Source organism: Vidua chalybeata, chromosome 23 (genome assembly GCF_026979565.1).
Source record: "Vidua chalybeata isolate OUT-0048 chromosome 23, bVidCha1 merged haplotype, whole genome shotgun sequence".
Classification (NCBI taxonomy): domain Eukaryota; kingdom Metazoa; phylum Chordata; class Aves; order Passeriformes; family Viduidae; genus Vidua; species Vidua chalybeata.
Window position 1 is genome coordinate 4,145,456 of NC_071552.1, and position 16,761 is coordinate 4,162,216.

Here is a 16,761-nt window from a genome sequence, read left to right on the forward strand (position 1 = left end):
AGCAGCAAGGGCTCGAGAGCTTCCAGCATGTCAGATTGCATCTCTTTCTGGAATATACTTCAGGCCAACTTCAGCTCAGAGAGAAGATGGAAAGAGTCGGAATTTGCCCCTCAAAATCAGGGATGAAGGGAAGTGCAAGGGGAGCAGAAAGGCAACGTGAACAGGAACGCTGTTATTACCATTCCCTGCATTCCTGAATTGCTTCTTCCTTCCCAACAAACCTGAGGCTGAACTGGAAGTCTTATTTCCCTTGTGTGAGCAACAGGGAACAGGGCATGGAGCTTCTGCCAGGGGACTGAGTCCTGCCCAGACCACCTCTCTGCCTTGCTGCCTGCCTCTGGGGTCAAGCCCTTCACAGATGCTTTGAGCTTCCAGTGTTCGGCTGAGTCTCCAGGAGGGAAAAACAGGGCAGGTGGCCTTGCTGTGTGGTTCTGAGGCAGGAGAGCTTCTCCTTACAGCTGCACCAAGGTTTTGGCAAAACAACAGAGGAGAAATCCCGGATCACTTCGCCAGGAATGTATCAAACCAGCCAGGATGTGCTCAGTGCTGGTCTTGCCATTTTCATTAACAAATGGGCAGCCTAATTACACCTTCAAACTGGGCTGGCTCATAGCCAACACCAGGGAAATCAGTGCAAAAAATGGGACATGAGGGGATGCCAGGAGGGCAGCTCATCCCCATCTCTGTTTAGGGCATGAAAACCCCAGGGATCCTGGCCAGGCCCCGGAACCCCGAGGAAGCCTGAGGGTCTCCCATGCAGTGCTTCCCCCCATCGTTTCCATCTGCCCAAGTGCTGTACATTTCTCTGCTGAGCCTCAGTCCCTCCACATTCAGCGTCCCCTTAACTCAGTAAGGATGTACAGTTCCAGTTCACTGGAGGAAAAAAATGAGGAATGGAAATCACAGGAAGAGCCAAGGCACACGCTATCTCAGGCAGCAGTGGATATGCCACTCTGTGACCTGTTTACCAGATGAGAAAGCCTTGCAGCAGCAAATCCCAGGAACAGAGATGGTGAGCACTGGAGAGCAGTGGGAACTTTGCACAGGGCAGATTTGAAACCAACCCTTCCTGCCTATTCCCACTTGCCTTCCATTGTTTCCTCAGCCAGCCCTAGGAACTGCCATGCAGGCACATCCTACGTTATTTCTCACTTCAGCAAGTCCCCTTCCTCCCCAAAGTGGCAGATGCTGGTACCAAATTAGTGCAAAGTAGGAGGGAACCAGCAGATAACTACCACAAAAGCCAGGGGCAATGGTGCTCCTGCTGTCCTCGCCCTTCCTCCCAGTAGGACTCTCCTGGCAGCAGACAGATGCTGAGGGATGAAATCCAGGACAGAGAGGGGTCACCGAGATGTGACAGGGATCTATGACCAGTGTCAGGAAGAGGGAATGAACTGCAATGGGAAAAGGGGCAAGTTCCTTTATTTCTGGCTCATGTGGGAATTTGACTCAAGGATTGCTGAGAATCTCAGAAGCCACGGTGACATTTTCCAGGCTGAGCGCCAGCTGAGGCACAGACTTGATCTCAGCAGGTATTTGACTTCCCTGGGAGCTGGGATGCTCGGTACCTGCCTGACCCTGGCTTTTGATGAGGACACACATCTCAGAAGCTGCCTGCAATGCAAAGACAGGAAATAAGCGGATATGCTATCAGCACCAGGCTTTGCAGTGCTCCTTAGTGTCTGGCTGTGTCCCAACCATCAATACAGAGACTTGCAGGGGTTTAGCCTATAATCCTCTATTCCTCTGTCTGTGACTCTAATCTCCTGATCCTCCCTTCTCCTCCAGCCTAGAGCTTGACCAGCAAAACACGGATCCAAGTTCTGCTTATTGAAGACCAACCATGTCATCTTCCTGTGGAAAATGGGAGTTGGGAAGAGAGCAGCAGTCATCCGAGCCAAGAGCCGGGAGTAGGCTGGAGAAGGGAACAGGAGAGGGCGTGAGCAAGCACACAGAGAAATCATTTATGACAAGACTGAAAGCAGCTCTCATTTTAAGAACATTTCCTCCAATTTTACAGTGTAATTTTTGCCTTTTTTTTTCCCCGCGTGCGTATAATTCTAGCCTCGGGTACAAACCACAGTTGTCTCGCTAACGAAACACGCACAAATGAACGCTGCAGGAGCCTGCTGCAGGCACCCGGGGAACATCCCCAGCTGCCTGTGAGCACACCAAGAGCTCACAGAGATCCCACTGCCGTCATTCCAGGCGGGAGAGCTGGGGCCGGCCTCCGCCAGGCAGCTTTGAAGCTTTGCAGCGAATCCGTCAGAACAAAGGACGCAGCCCCACAAGGGGGGAAAAGCGCTCAGCGAGCCGTGTGCAGGCCCAGAGATGTGATTTTAGGGGCAGCCCTGGATCACAGGAGCAGATCTGAAAAGACTTCCCTTGTTAACATCAGCCTGAGCAAGCACAGGCTGCCAACCTGCTCGGGGAGAAGCGCCGCAGGGTTCAGGGGAGATTATTTTCTTAGGAATTAAAGGGAGCCCAAGTGAAGTCACAGACAGATAAAGATGAAAAGCGTGACACACAGAGCTATTAGGAAGATGCCAGCATAAATGAGCAGGGGGAGAGGGAAGGGAGTAATGCTGTGTCAGAGCAGAGAGGACAAAACCCATCCTGGCTCATCCCAGCCTGGATTCCTGACCAGGGCAAGTCTGTTTAACAGAGCAGAAACGAGCCTTGGCACAGAGGGGTTAAAAGATCACTTGTCCTGGGGGAGTTGAATTAGCCACATATCTGAGAACCAACTTCTCCCAGACCCTGACTTGTTTTTCTCCTTAAACATCATCTGCTGCTATTTTTAGCAGAGAATTTTCTCAGCCGAATGCTCCCAGCGGAGTGCTGGTCAGAGGCCCTTTTCCCAGGGAGACACGGCCCCAGCAGCACGTGCTGGCCCCTGGTTCAGCTCAGCTCTGTGCCACTGTCCTGCCATCTCTGGGCTTCGTGTGTCACACTGCCAGCTCTCTCCTGAGGCATGGGGACAGTCCCCACCCCAGCCTGGGGCAGGCGTATTAAACAGCCTCAAAAAAACAGGAGAGGCTACAAAGTCAGAAACAGCTAAAAGGGGTAGAGTGGACTTGGTAACTTGCCTGGAGGCTTTATCAGCATGAATGGCAAAAAAGGTGGGAAGGAGATCGAAAGAAATTATTAGGCTGCCATTAATAACAGGATCTGCTTCTCAGGACTAAAATCTGTTTGGATTCGTTCCAGTTCCTCCGAGGGAAACCATGGAAGCCTTTATTGTTCATAAAAGTTGCGACTAAATTCGGACTGTATAAAGCTTAAGGAAATACCTCTCAGAGGACAACCCTGCTGAAAACAAATGAGGTAACTCCCTTCCTCTTCTCTGCTTTTCTTGGGGCCTTCATTCTTCCTTGGCCAAGACCCCAAGCTGTCCATCAGCCCATCAGCCCCTGGCTCCTGGCTGCTCAGCCTCCAGCACTGCTATCTGTCTGCCTGGCTGCAATTAGCAATGTGTCACTGGATGTCTGGGCTGCTTCTCAGGGAGGCAACGCTTGGAACTGCTTTTATCTACAGCTTGATTTAATACCTGCCTGCCAGAGATCAGCATGGAAATCAAAGGGCCAGATCAGGGCACACGGATGGACAAATTGAGTAAAGCAGGAGCAAACCCTGCCTTGTCTGTGCTAATGAGCAGCTCAGGCTGGGGGACTCGGGAGGACTGAGCTCTGTGGATGCTGGGGATGAAGCACAGCAGAGGCACAGTCAGGAAGGTCCCTGTAACAATGGCCCCTTCTTGGTCAGTGTATCTGTTCCCTGTGTGTCTTGGAGTCATGTCAGCGAAGCAAACAGATTGGGAACATATTTGCACTCCCCACAGCAGTACAGAAGCCAGCCCTGACACAGAGGAGCAAGCTGGGCCCTTGGCTGCTCCGTGCCTCGGTGCCAAGTTTCCAGCTCTGCTCGAAACCTGTGGCCGAGCCTGCTCTGGCAGGGGGAGAGGACAGGCAGGGTCAGGGAACGCTCAGCTCACAGAACCTGGCAGCTGCAGGACAGGGGAGCCAGGCTGAGCTCACCTGTGCTGCTCTGAGGCTTCCCAGGTGACACCAAACCTGGCACAGAGTGGCTTTGCTCTCCTCATGGCCATGCTGAAACAACTGGGGCCCAGGGCAGCAGGAGCCCAGACAGCACGCAGATGCTGCACAGGGCCTCGTCCCTGTGGCAAGAGCTGCCTGCAAAAAGCTTCCCCCAGCCCTGCAGGAATCCCAGGAGCCCCAGATTTCTCTCCTGGCCTTCCTGTACGCGTTCCAGCACATGGCACTTAACCTTTGAGGCTCCTTTGAAAACCCCAGTGCCAGCATTTCACGGATCAGTGTGCTTCCCCTTGCATCTGCCCCTGTATCAGATGCTGCCAGCACCTCTCTCTCTCCTGGCTCTGCTCCCAGCTGAAGGACAGACAATAGGCATTTGAATCCAGTCTCCACTTTCCCTCCCAAACAGCCCGGGGAGATGGCATATCAGAGACAGCACTGAGAGCAGCGCTGGCCAGCCAGCCACAAGTCTCTCCAGATCCCAGCCTGCCTTCCCTGCCCTCCCACACCCCATCCACCGCTGCAGCGGTCACTGGGCACCCAGGCCGGCTCTGCTGGGCAAGTCCTGCCTCCCTCCAGCTAGCCAGACCAAGGGAGTCTTCTCTCAGCACTCTGCTGCTGCCAGAATCGACTGGGTCGCCCTGGATTCCCAACCCGCTGGCCACAGCACTGGTCATGGAGCTCTCCTGGACCTCTCTGCCCTGCCAGCTCACTGGAAACACACTGGCCACCTCCTGGGCCTCTCTTGCTCACTCTTAGGAGCATCTACCTGTAATTAAGTGATCCGGGTTCCACCTGCAAGAGGTTCAACCAGGGTCTGGTGAGAGCTGTCCTGGATTCTCCTGAAGAACCATCTTCCATCTTTCTAGAAATAGCCCTGCTTCTGGAGCCATTCAGCCTGTTTGGCACCACTCCTGCTGCTTCAGAGATAACAACAGAGAGTGAGAAAAACCTGTCTAGACATCGCTTGCCTTCCATGGACTCCCATCGCCACATCAAAGCACCTCTTCAAACAAAACTGCAAACTGGCCGGGGAATACTCCCCAGCCCTCCTGTGCCTGCTCCAGCCAGAGGCAAGGACTCATCCCATCATGCTCTAGAGTTTATCTTTAATCCAGGCCCTTCTGACAACAGGAAGAGAAGTAGGATGAAAAATCTCATTACAGGCACATCAAGAGAAGTCACCTGGCGTCCCACTACCCAGGTGGGGGCTGCATCCCTTCTGCTCAGTGCCCAGATACAAGCTGAGATCTCACCTGTCTCCTCTGGGCAGGCTGCAACCCCCAGCTCCTCTCAAAAGCTGCCACACACTTGTCACACTTGTCCCTTCTGCTCAGCTGCCTTCCCAAAGCCGCGTGTGTGAGTGCTGGGCCAGCTTTGCTGCAAGCTGGGGATCACAGAATATCTTCCTGTGACACCCAAGGAAAGGGAGGTCAGCACCCAGCTCGTCCACCGAGTCAGTGTCACAGCAGGACAAAGGCACGGGAGCTCAGGGAGCTGCTCAGGATACCTTGAAACCAAGGAGAGAATTTCAGGTTTCCTGAGCACAAGTTAGTAGAAGTCCCTGCTGTGGGGAAGCACCTGGCACTGGCATCGAGCACTGACCCCACGCAGCCACCACGAGAGCAACATCTATCTCATTATTTTAATCAGGGTCCTTTGAAATATCTCCTGTGTGAGAGACAGCTAAGAAAATCCCGTCTGGCTCTATTCTGTCTCAGGCAGAAACAGCCTTTATTTAGCAAACTGCTGCTAACAGCTCTGTCTCATTAGTCAGTGTTTAGGGAACCAGGCTGCAATTGTTCTGAAGTCTGGCATTGCAGAAAGAGCCTTGATAATGAGGTCTGCAGGAGACGATTCCTCCTGACAGCCCCACAATGACCTAGAAATCCTACTTAATTCCCTGTCAGGGAAAAGTGCTGAGTAACAGCGAGGTGCAGAGGCACTGGGGGCTGATCCGAGAGGGAGCTGCAGCTGCTGCTCACACTTGGGGCTGGGATGCAAGTCCAGGGTGGCAGAGCCAGCCCTGCCCAGCTGCAGCAGCTCCCCAGAGAGAGCCTGAGGGGCAGGGACACGGGGCTTGCTGTGGGAACGTTTGTAGCCTCATCTGGAGAGACTTGGCACCACGCAGAGAGCTGGGAGCAGAAGTCCCTGATAACACAACAGGAGGAGGCATTTGGAAAATCAACAGCAGCACCTGGATCTGGGCTTCTCAGGGCACTGCCTCCTCTGGATCGTGCTCGCCTGCAAACTGTGCCAAAACCCTGCCAAGGAACTCCCTGGCTCAAGTGGCTCCACTTTTACCTCTGTTCTGTAGGTCTGGCATGGCTGGGAGCTCGGCAGCTCCACTGCTCCCAGCAGAGCCTGTGCAGTGTCCTGCTGTGGAGCTGCACCTGTGCAGCTGCACAGGAGCCATCCCCAGGACGTGGCACAGGCAGCGTGTGTGCCCTGAGGCGCTGGGGAGCATCTGACACGTTCTGCCCCAGCTACTTTTCCCCCATTCCCTCGGAGGAGCAGGCAGCAGGCTGGGGCAGGCTTGGCCCACAGACACCCCACTTTCAAGTGGTTTGTTCTCCACAAGCAGCGCGTGGATGTGGCCAGCAACCTCTGGGCTGGGTGGCCAAGGGCCAGCTGGGCCAGAAGGTGAAGCAGGGGGATGTAGCAGGAATGTGGGCTGGACACAGCTGACCCTGAAGACCACCCCCAGCACAGACCCTCACAGGCATGTGCTTGCCACCTGTTCCAGGCAGCAGACGAGGGGCTAAGGCAGGAATTCTGGAGCTGAATGCAGAGTCTGTTCAGGAGGGCTCTGGGGACTCCCACCCACGTGGGGCTGAGGGTGCTGTCTCGCAGCCCCTGGCACAGGAATGCAGCTCAGCCCATCACGTGCGAGGCTGCGAGCGCGGCGCTGTTTAAAGCGCAGCCCAAATGTGCAAAGGACTGCTGCAAAAAAAAAAAAAAAAAAAAAAAAAAGGAATGTGCAAATGAAATCACCAGCCGAAACAGTGTCTAGAGACAACCCCAGCCAAGTCCCTCGAATGTCAGCAGCAGAAGGAGGGCTCAGAAATGGAGAACCCAGCTCAGTCTGCTGGCACACACGGAGGATCTGCCTCAGAGACATGAGGAAAAGACATATGCTGAGAAGGGAAGGCCCAGCTTTATTTTACCAGCCTCTCTTCCCACCCAAGATGTGCCTTGCAAAGTAGGAATTAAATCCAAAGGTGCCTATGCATCTTCCTCACTGTCATCCCCTTATCAGTTATCTCCAGCCTGCTCTGAGCCAGGAGATGAAAGGATCCTAACACCACTTATCTTCCCACTTAAGAACACGCTTAAAAGCTTGCTCTTAAAGAGCAGGACACTCAAGCCTGGGGTAGCAGCTGTAAATTCTGCAAATGGGCTTCCTTGCGTGTCTTTGAAGGAGCTACTGCTTCTCAATGAGGGGCAAAGATACCAAGAGGGAACTTGGGAGGGAGGAAAGAGGGAACCCTTTATAGCCAAGAGTCTTTGCCTCATGTCCAGGACATGGAGCTGAGTGACAGATGTGAGACCTACGGCATGTGTGCCTCAGAAGTGACCGAGGATGAGCCAGGAATTGAAAAGCTCTTGGGAAATATGGAAGCAGCCAGAATCATGGCTTATTTGTCACTGCAAAACTGCGCAGTGTCACGGCCAGCAAAGCTTAGGGATGCCCTTGCACGCTGCAGGCAGAGCTGCTGCATCCAACCCTGCTCCAGGACCAAGCCTCAAGGCCAGGACCTCTCCCACACAGCCCCGTGTCTGAATTTGACCCTCAGCTCCCCTCTTTGTAGAGCTGCTTGTAACCACAGTGAACCTGGCTCCAGCTTGCTTTTGTCATTTAATAGCTGAGTCAAACTGTCAAAACAGCCAAAAAGGATCTGTTCCAAATATTTGCAGAAAGAGGAGGATCAAGGAGCCTGCAGCAGAACAGCAGGAGAACAGCCCAAGCAGGGAGAACAATCCCTATTGTGGACCAGCAGCAGGATGCTGGTGGGCAATGATCACGCCTTGGGACGTGGGCAAAGAGCCCTCAAATCCTCCCATGCCCAGGAATAAATTGGAATCTGGAGTCCCCTCTGCCCCCTGGCAAAGCCCCAGCCCTGCAGGACGATCAGCCCTGGTGGCAGCTCAGCTGTTGGCTCGGAGAAGCCAGGGAGCAGTTGGCAGTGGGAGAGGGGGGTACCGGCGTGCCTCGGGAGCTGCTGCCAGCCCCAGCACGGACTTCAAAGGGCTCGTCTCGCCCTGCTGTGTGGGAGAGGACAGCTGTGTGTTGGCCAGGCCCACCAGAGCATTTGGGGTTGGTACCTGGTGTAAGCTCTCCTCCAGCACACGCCAGGCAGCTCCAGCAGGCAGAGCTCCGTGCTGCCCTGAGATTTATGGGATGCTGAAAACTGGCCAAAATGAAGGGAAAACACCAGCTTCAGAAGGATGTTTACCAACTCAAACAGCCAGTTCTGCTTGAGGGAGAGCCCACGAGGCTCAGTAGGCGATTACAAGGCACTCTGCCAGTTCAAAGGCAACTCCATCAGCTCTGAAGGAGATAAGGCATCGCCTCCCTGGGAAATCAGAGCAGCCCCATCCACATCCACTACCTGCAACCTCAGCAGAGCAGCTAAAAGCAAAGAGGGAGGGAAACCAGCACCTCCTGTGCTGTGTAGGAGCCTCTAGATCAGCAAGGAGATCCGTGGTGGGTGAAGCCAACCTGTTCCATGGCTCATGTCTCCAATCCCAACAGCAAAGCATGGAGCAATCACACTAATAGGGGTGCCTTACTCCTTCCACTCTGCTGGTACCTGGATGCCTCAACAACCCCTTCTTCCAAGGGCTCCCAGAGGCTGGGCTAGAGCAGAGTTCCAGAGCACAGAGCTGGGACTTCCCTTTCCAAGATGCCCAGGAGCTCCCTAGCACAGAGCGGATGTTTTCCAGGCTCTAAAAATAACCAGCTCCAAACAACGTGGTGGGCATGAAGAAATATTTATCTTCAAGCTTTTGCTGAAGATCAGTCCGGAAGAAAAAGATTAAAGCAAAGGTTTAAGTGTGTATTAAAAATAGCTGTTGGTAAGTTCCCTTTGAGGGGATAAAAGCTATTTTACAGAAGCAGCAAGAGCTGCAGGACTTTGCAACACCTTCCCTGCCGTGTGAGCTGCCGGAAATCATTCAGGAGAGTGTCAGCAGCCAGAGCCTCAGGAGGAAGTCCATTAGCAGGCAGCAATCTCCTTAATGGACCCTGGGGTACGTGGGAAAAGCTGCTGTGGACACAGGGGTTCTTTCCAGCACCATGATTCACACAGCCAGTTATCATCCCATACTCCCAGGAATGCTCCTCATCTTTATGGCAGCCTGATAGCGCCATGAATTAATCTTTTGGGGAGCTTCCAGTGAGTTTTTGCTCTATCTTTCTCTTTTTTTTTTTTTTTTTTTGTCAGCCCCCAGCAAACAGCTGTGAACAGAAGCTGTTCTGTAATGCAGGTAACAGCGGCAACATCCATCAAACCTCTGTTTTCCAAGGATAACATCCTGGCAAAACAAAAAATGCTGTCTCCACGGGTGATTTTGGGGCTGAAAGATCTCGTCCATTTACACACAGACAAAATCATTAAGTTCTCTGCTGTGCAGCCGCCTCCACTCCAGGTCTGAGAGAACACACAGCCACCCTGGAGGGATGGAAAGTGGCAGGAACGTTTCCACTGGGAACAAAAAGCAGGAGCGCTGTGCAGAGCTCTGTTTCTCTGTTCAAAGGTAAGTCTGGCTCTCAAAAGAGCTCTCCTCCATGACCTTGCTTGCCAGCCTTATTCCATGTCACTAATGAAACACAACTCCCAGCTTCCCTTGGATACGTGGGATTTCCATGGGCTCCTTCAGCAAGCACTGAGGGACCTCATGGCTGTACATCTTGAGATTTACTGGGCAAGAGTAATTAGATGTCTCAAGGGGAGAGAGCAGGGAAATCAGGTGCTTTCAAATTTTAGAAGCATTTTACTCCCACCCCTCAAAACAGAGCCTAAAAGTGTCCTGATTTACATCCTCTCTGTCAAATACTGGCCACTTATATAAGAAATTGCCCAAAGTTTATTAAGGCAGGGATTTTCAGAGGAGGTCACGGGCATTAGAAACCCAGCCTAGTAATAGGAACAAAATCCCCTTAGATTTCAGTGGATTTCTCCAGCTCAGCAGAAAATCTTACCTAGGCCACTGAAATATATTTTTAATAGTGTGATTAAAAATCTTGAAATACTGCTAAACATTGTCCACTGCTGCCTTTTAGCCACATGCCAAAGATAAAGTCCCTGGCATGCTGCAGTTTTAAAGCTCAGTGTCTTCAAATGAGCCAGCTGTGCCCAAACGAATTAAGAGGACTCTTAAAAAACCTGCTGATCTCACATTTGTGTTGTAATAATCAGGTACACTGAAGGGAGTAGGTTCCAGCGTGTTCTGACTTTAGCTCTGAAATCCCTAGGATTTATGACTTAAAAAAAAAAAAGAAAGAAAACCTTAAGCATTATCTGAACACAATTTAATTTCATCTACTTCATCTATTGGTGCTCTGAAAAACCTTCATTTCCCCTTGTAACTGAGTCTTAAGCCGTGTGCTCCAGCCCACGAGGGGCACCACAGAGCCCAATACCTGGGATTATTTATACTGACAAGCAATTCTTGCATGACAGAACAATTCCCATTAATTTTTCGAGCTTATCTGAAGTACCTGTGGGCTGTCAGGTTACAACACGTATGTGGCTCAGTTTCTCTTTGATTAGCCAATGCCAGCCCAGAACTGACTGGACTCTCACCTGACAGGTCTCAGCATTTTACAGGTGAGTTCATGGGAATCCAACCCAACTGCGCTCTCAGGAGCTGGAGAAATTTCTGAAATATTTGTTGTTTTGGAGGATTTTTTTTTTTTTTTTTGGGCAGGGGGGAGTTGGAGTTTTTCTGTTTTGCCCTTTTTTTTTTTGTTTGTTTGTTTGGTTTTTTGGGGTTTTTTTTTTTGGGTTTCTTTTTTGGTTTTGGATTGGTTTTTTGTTTTGGTTTTTTTTTGTTTGTTTGTTCGTTTTTTTGTTGGTTTGGGTGCATTTTTTTTGTTTTGGGGTTCTTTTTTGGTCAACTCCCATTTATAAATTTTGCTCCTGCCTCTGCTGCTCTTTTCTCTGCCTGTTTTCTTGTCTGGAACATGCACCTAAAGCAATTCTCTCCAATCTCCAGCACAGCAGAGAAGCACCTCTGACAAGACACTGAGGAACTGCAGAGGAACTCTCCCTCCAAACCTCACTTTTTACATATTGGGGGTTTTTCCTAAGACATTTGAAGGCCTGGCTGAGGATGTTGCTCTGAAGAACAGGACTCCAGCTCCATTTGCAGCTGTCTTGGTGCTGCCCTCCCTGTGCTGGACAGCTGAAGTCCTGCCCAGGAGCCACACAAAGCTTCCTTCGAGGGGCAGCAAGGCCACCAAAGCGACAGCAGGACCTCAGCTGGCTGTCCCTGAGCAGAAAACACCTTTAAAATCCACCTCCCTCAACGTTTATCCCCCAAGGAAGCTGCCTGACCCCTGAAATGAGAAGCAGGAGTTTGTGAGAAGTTGATAATCCCTGAGAGCAGCATTCTGGTGAAGGCCAAGGAATGGACTCCATGAACCCCTTGCTGTCCTGCTCCCCACAGATTTATTTTGGTGAAAGCCAAGGAATGGACTCCATGAACCCCCCTGCTGTCCTGCTCCCCACAGATTTATTTTGGTGAAAGCCAAGAAATGGGCTCCATGAACCCCCCGCTGTCCTGCTCCCCACAGATTTATTTTGCTAAGTCCCAACAAAAAAACAATTGAAACTCTCCAAACCACTCCTCTCCCCTCAGGTTATTCCTGGTGGTGCTCTGGAGGGTCGCAAGCAAACAAAGGCCTGAGCTTTCCAGCCAAAAAAAAGTCCAGTTTTTATGTTATTATTTATTCTTCTGAAAAGTGAAACCTCTGATTTCCAGCAGGGAGCTGGAGCGCTGTGACCCAGCAGGTATTTCCTCTGCCCCAAGCACAGCTATTGCCAGAACTGCACCCAAACACCAATCCAGCCCCTTTGGGGGAAATTTCAGGCCGTGTCCAGAACATTCATTAGTGCAATTAAAGCCATTAGCTGGTTCTGAGGCCATGTCCTGACTCAGCGAGGGACTGGGGTTTGTTGCACACGCCCTGAACTCCTCCAGCACCCAGGAGTGATGTTTAGTGTTTAGATGGGGCTTGAGCTGTCTCATAAAAACATGATACTCCCTGGGGGTTCTGAGGGAAGGCAACCAGCCCTTATCAATCCGGAGGAGACGCTGCAGCTCAAATTCCCGTCGATAGAGAAGCCAGATTGAGAATGTAATTATCCTAATTAATTTTATATCTGGAACTCATCTCCTTTTGCACAAACAGCAGTTTCCAAGCAGGCCACCGGCTTTCTTTTTGCACAGAGCAGTGGTTTTATCTTGTTGAGGGGCGTGTTGGCAACACAAGCACTTGTTGTGCAGACAAGGACTCTTGAGGACTCAGGATCCTGCTGGCCTGTGGAAATCTTTGCCTTTGCTAACTCCCTCCCACCACTTCAGGCTGGCTCCGTAAGGAGTTCACGAACCTTCTCCGGATCATCAGGGCTTGATGCAATCAACTGTGAGGCATTAGCTCTAAATATACAACTGGGAGGCCAGTTCTGCTTCAACACACAAACACTCAGAGGATGAGCACAAACAGCAGAGGATGAGCGAGCAGCCAGCCCAATTTGCAAGAGAAACTTCACTAATAATCCAAGCAAGCTGCAAGGAAAGCAGGAGCAAGTGGGGACTGACCATTGCTTTGCCCTTTGGAGATGGCTAAAGTTAGGGGCAAACTGGCAGGAGGCCACCCACAGCTTTTGTCCTTGTTGGTGGAGCTAAATGCAGCAGCTCATTCTGCTTTATTTACTTGTTTAGGTGATTTTTTGGCAGCTCCAAGCGTGTCCCTGGTGCAAATCCTCCGTGTGTGGACAGATAATTGAAAAACAACTGCAGCAGGCCAAGAGACCCAGAATTCAACTTGTACAGGGAAAATAAATACTGAAAGAGCCCAAGCTCACAAAGCAGAGCAACATCGCAGTCCACAGACTAAAGCAAACACATTTTACTCTTTGGATCTCCTCGTGTTTCAGCAACCAAGAAATTCTCAGAAGCATTCAGGGCAAGAGGGAATGTGCTGGTGTCACGTTCTTTGTCAACAGCTGTAAAGGAGATGTGCATCCAACCACTCTTTGGTGGCGATGCCAGACCCTGCTTACCCAAAAAGGAACACCAAGCCCTTCCTAGGAATTTTTTGGAAGATGTTATTAAGCATCTGATTTTGGCAGGGCTCTCAAAGCCGTTTGTCCCGGTTTTTTACTGCCTGTTGAAAAGAAAGCAATACTACAAATACTTCCCATCAGAAAATACCAACAAGCAACTTATCATCACTGCAAGAGAGCTAACAACATTTCCACCGAGTGGTTTTTGGCACTGACAGCTGACTCAGAACAGTTGTTGGTAGCTGGGACAGATGGACTTCATATATTAAAAAAAAAAAAAAAAAAAAAAAAGGAAATGAGAACTTCTACTCCGTAGATTTTAAAAAGCCTTTTGCGAAATCCAACCTATTACCAAGCCCTCGGAATTAAATCAAAAGGAGATTTGAATATAATGAGCTTTAAAACTGAAATGTGCCTGGGACTTGCCCGTATCTCCCCATCAAGGACTACAAGGTATCAGCGTGTTCTATTTTCAACAGGAAACACTTCAGAGTTTTGGGAGGGTCTCCACAGCTCTGCCCTCAGCCCAGCATGTGAAATCCTCTAAAATCCAAATATTTGTTTCCACGGGGAAGCTGGCAAGGAGAGAGCTGGAGGTAGAAGTGATGTCAGCCGTGAGCCCCGCTCTCCATCAGCGCCGCCGAGAGCCTCCGCTGCTTTAATCATGGCCATGGCATTTCCCTGATGTGCAGAATCTTCAGAGGCTTTCAGTGCCTGGAGCTGGGAATGCACTGAACACTCCATGCTTCACTGGCTCCCCTTCCAGGGCAATGTTTTAAGGCCACCACCAAGAACAGGGGTTGTTCTGGCAGTAACACACAGCAGGAGGCAAGCCCAGCTAGAGCAGGTCAGACTTGGGATCTCACATCTTGGGAGCTTTGTCTCCTTCTTTTCATGCTTTTTTTTTTTTTTTTTTTTTTTTTTTTTTTTTTTTTTTTTTCTCCCCTAAGAGTTATCAGTTGGCACAAACACATCCTTCCAGTCACACTCCCATCCCACTATCCAGCACCAGCCCTGCAGGCTTCAGTACATGTCTAATTTTATGTACAGCTGGCAGCATAACCCTATTTTAGTGGGGTGCCCCCCAGTACCTCAAGTCAGGCATGGTGGAAGAAACCTTTTTATCCTCAACCTCACTCTGCCCCATCCTTTGGGCTTGTGACCCCAAATTTAAACATCACTGGAAATCAACACAGGATGAGGCACTTTGACTTTGAATTTAAAGGAAAGCAAAGCCTGGTTCCACTGGGTTCACTCACCAGGTAAATGTTCTCAGGCAGAGGTGTGAAACCAGTGGGGTTTGGCTGCTTTTAGCAACTATTCCCTGTCTGAAGAAACAGAGAAATATCATAGAGTTTGTTTCCATTCCTCCTATCTTTTAGGCCAGATTCAACAGGACACTTGGCCTTTGCTCATGTAACACAGGAAGGAAATGGGGCACCTCTCTACCCTGCAGCCCCACTGCCAGGGAAAGTCGTGTTAAATCCATGGGTTTTCCCATTCAAAGGGAGCAGCTGAATCCAGAGTTAGCACCGGGCAGACCGTGTGATGCTCCGGGATCAGGCACTCCTGATTTCTCCTGCTGAAGCTGTTTCTGCTCCAAACCACAGCAAAGCAAGTGAACACCAGAGCCTGGAGCGCGTGACAACCCTCTGCTTGTCGGGGATGAGTGTCAGAGTAATCTTCACACCCCTCCGCTGACTGACTGGGTGAATAATGCCCAAATCTCACTTTATTTGAGACCCAAAGCGACTCTGCGAGTTCTCTGGAGTCACTGGAGGACTGTTTTTTGTCCTTAGATAAACTGTTTGGAATATTTCCATTCACTTCTTTGAATGTTGACCCAAAACAGTGACTGGTGAGTGTGTACACACTCAGCCCCGTGTATTTTGGTACTCAGCTGTAGGCTGGTTGTCAGCCTAACCCCACTCCACCCCATCTTCTCCTCCTGCCATCTGGGCAGAGGGGGGGAGGACAACGCGAGCCCACCGGCTGCTGTCCCCCTCCTCATCCCCCCAGCTATTAATAGCCAGACAACAAATGAGCCCAAATTCATTCCTGAGCGGAATTAGCAAATGTTTTTGCAATTAAAACTGCAAACATTCATGCGGGGCCCCCCGAACAATAGGCGCCTGTGCCTGGTCTTGAATAGGCACTAGTGTCCGCCCTGCCTGCCTGCCGAGCCTGCACATTCCTGGCACCCTCAGCCCTGGACCCGCTCCTTGCTGAGCTGGGTTTTGGGATGTTTCCCCCCGTCCTGTGCGTGTCCCACGCTCCCTGCAGCATCCGGCGGGTCCTTGCTGCCGGCCGGCCCCGGACCCGTGTGCTGGCCCGTCCCCCATCCCGGCGGCTCCCACGCTGTCCCCGCATCCCCCCGCGCTCGGCCAGCGCATCCCTCCCCTCCCTTCCCCGGGGCGAGGGTCGCGGCAGCGCATCCCTGCCGGGGCAGGGGCAGGGGCAGGGATAGGGACAGGAGCAGGGGAATCCCTGCCCTTCCCCGGGATGGTGACTGGGACAGCGCATCTCCCCCTTTCCCTGGGATCCCAACCGGGGCAGCGCAACCCTCCTCCTTCTCTCACTCCAGGATGGGGACGGGGGCAGCGCATCCCTCCTCCTTCCCTGCCCCGGCATCCCGACCGGCCAGCGCATCTCCCCCTTTTCCTGGGATCGCAACCGGGGCGGCGCATCCCTCCTCCTCCTCTCTCTCCGGGACCGGGACAGGGACACCGCATCCCTCCTCCCTCCCTGACTCCGGGATCGGGACAGGGACACCGCATCCCTCCTCCCTCCCTGACTCCGGGATCGGGACAGGGACACCGCATCCCTCCTCCCTCCCTGACTCCGGGATCCGGACGGGGTCAGCGCATCGCGGTCCCCGGGTGGCGGGGCCGGCGGCGGGCGGTGCGGGGCGGTGCGGGCGCTGCCGGCCGGTACTCACCGAGCAGGGGCAGGAGCAGGAGCCGGAGCAGCTCCGGCCGCCGCAGCGCCATGATGGGGTGTGCGGAGCCGAGCCGAGCCTGCGCACTGCCCGGGCGGCGCCGGCCCGGGGGCGGGGGTGCCGCCAGCCCGGTCCCGGCTCCGCGGGGGCACCGGCCGGGGGGCGGGCCCGGCACGGCACGGCACGGGAGGGGAGGGGGCAAGCACCGCACCCCCGGGCAGGGCGCGCCCCGGGCTCGCCGCGTGGAAGAGGAGATAGTCTCGGCAGTGGGACCCCCGTGAATGGGGAGAGAGGATGGTCCCGGCAGTGGTCTCCCCTTGTGGGTGTAGAGAGGGGATGATCCTGGCAGTGGGACCCCCGTGAATGGAAAGAGGGGATGGTCTCGGCAGTGAGACCCCCGTGAATGAGGAGGGGACATGGTCCCGGCAGTGGGATCCCCGCGGGTGGGGAGAGGGGATGGTCCCGGCAGTGGGAT

At 52.5% G+C, this 16,761-nt stretch overlaps 1 protein-coding gene across 1 annotated transcript in view; it reads right to left on the minus strand.

Moving 5' to 3' along the window:
• JAM3 (junctional adhesion molecule 3) overlaps nt 1–16,353 on the minus strand; it is a 32,336-nt gene extending 15,983 nt beyond the window's left edge. Inside the window, exon 1 of the mRNA XM_053963337.1 lies at nt 16,287–16,353. Within this exon, the coding sequence (XP_053819312.1) occupies nt 16,287–16,338 (52 nt within the window). The 5' untranslated portion in view covers nt 16,339–16,353. The remainder of the gene's footprint in view (nt 1–16,286) is intronic.
• Nucleotides 16,354–16,761: the final 408 nt, after the last annotated feature.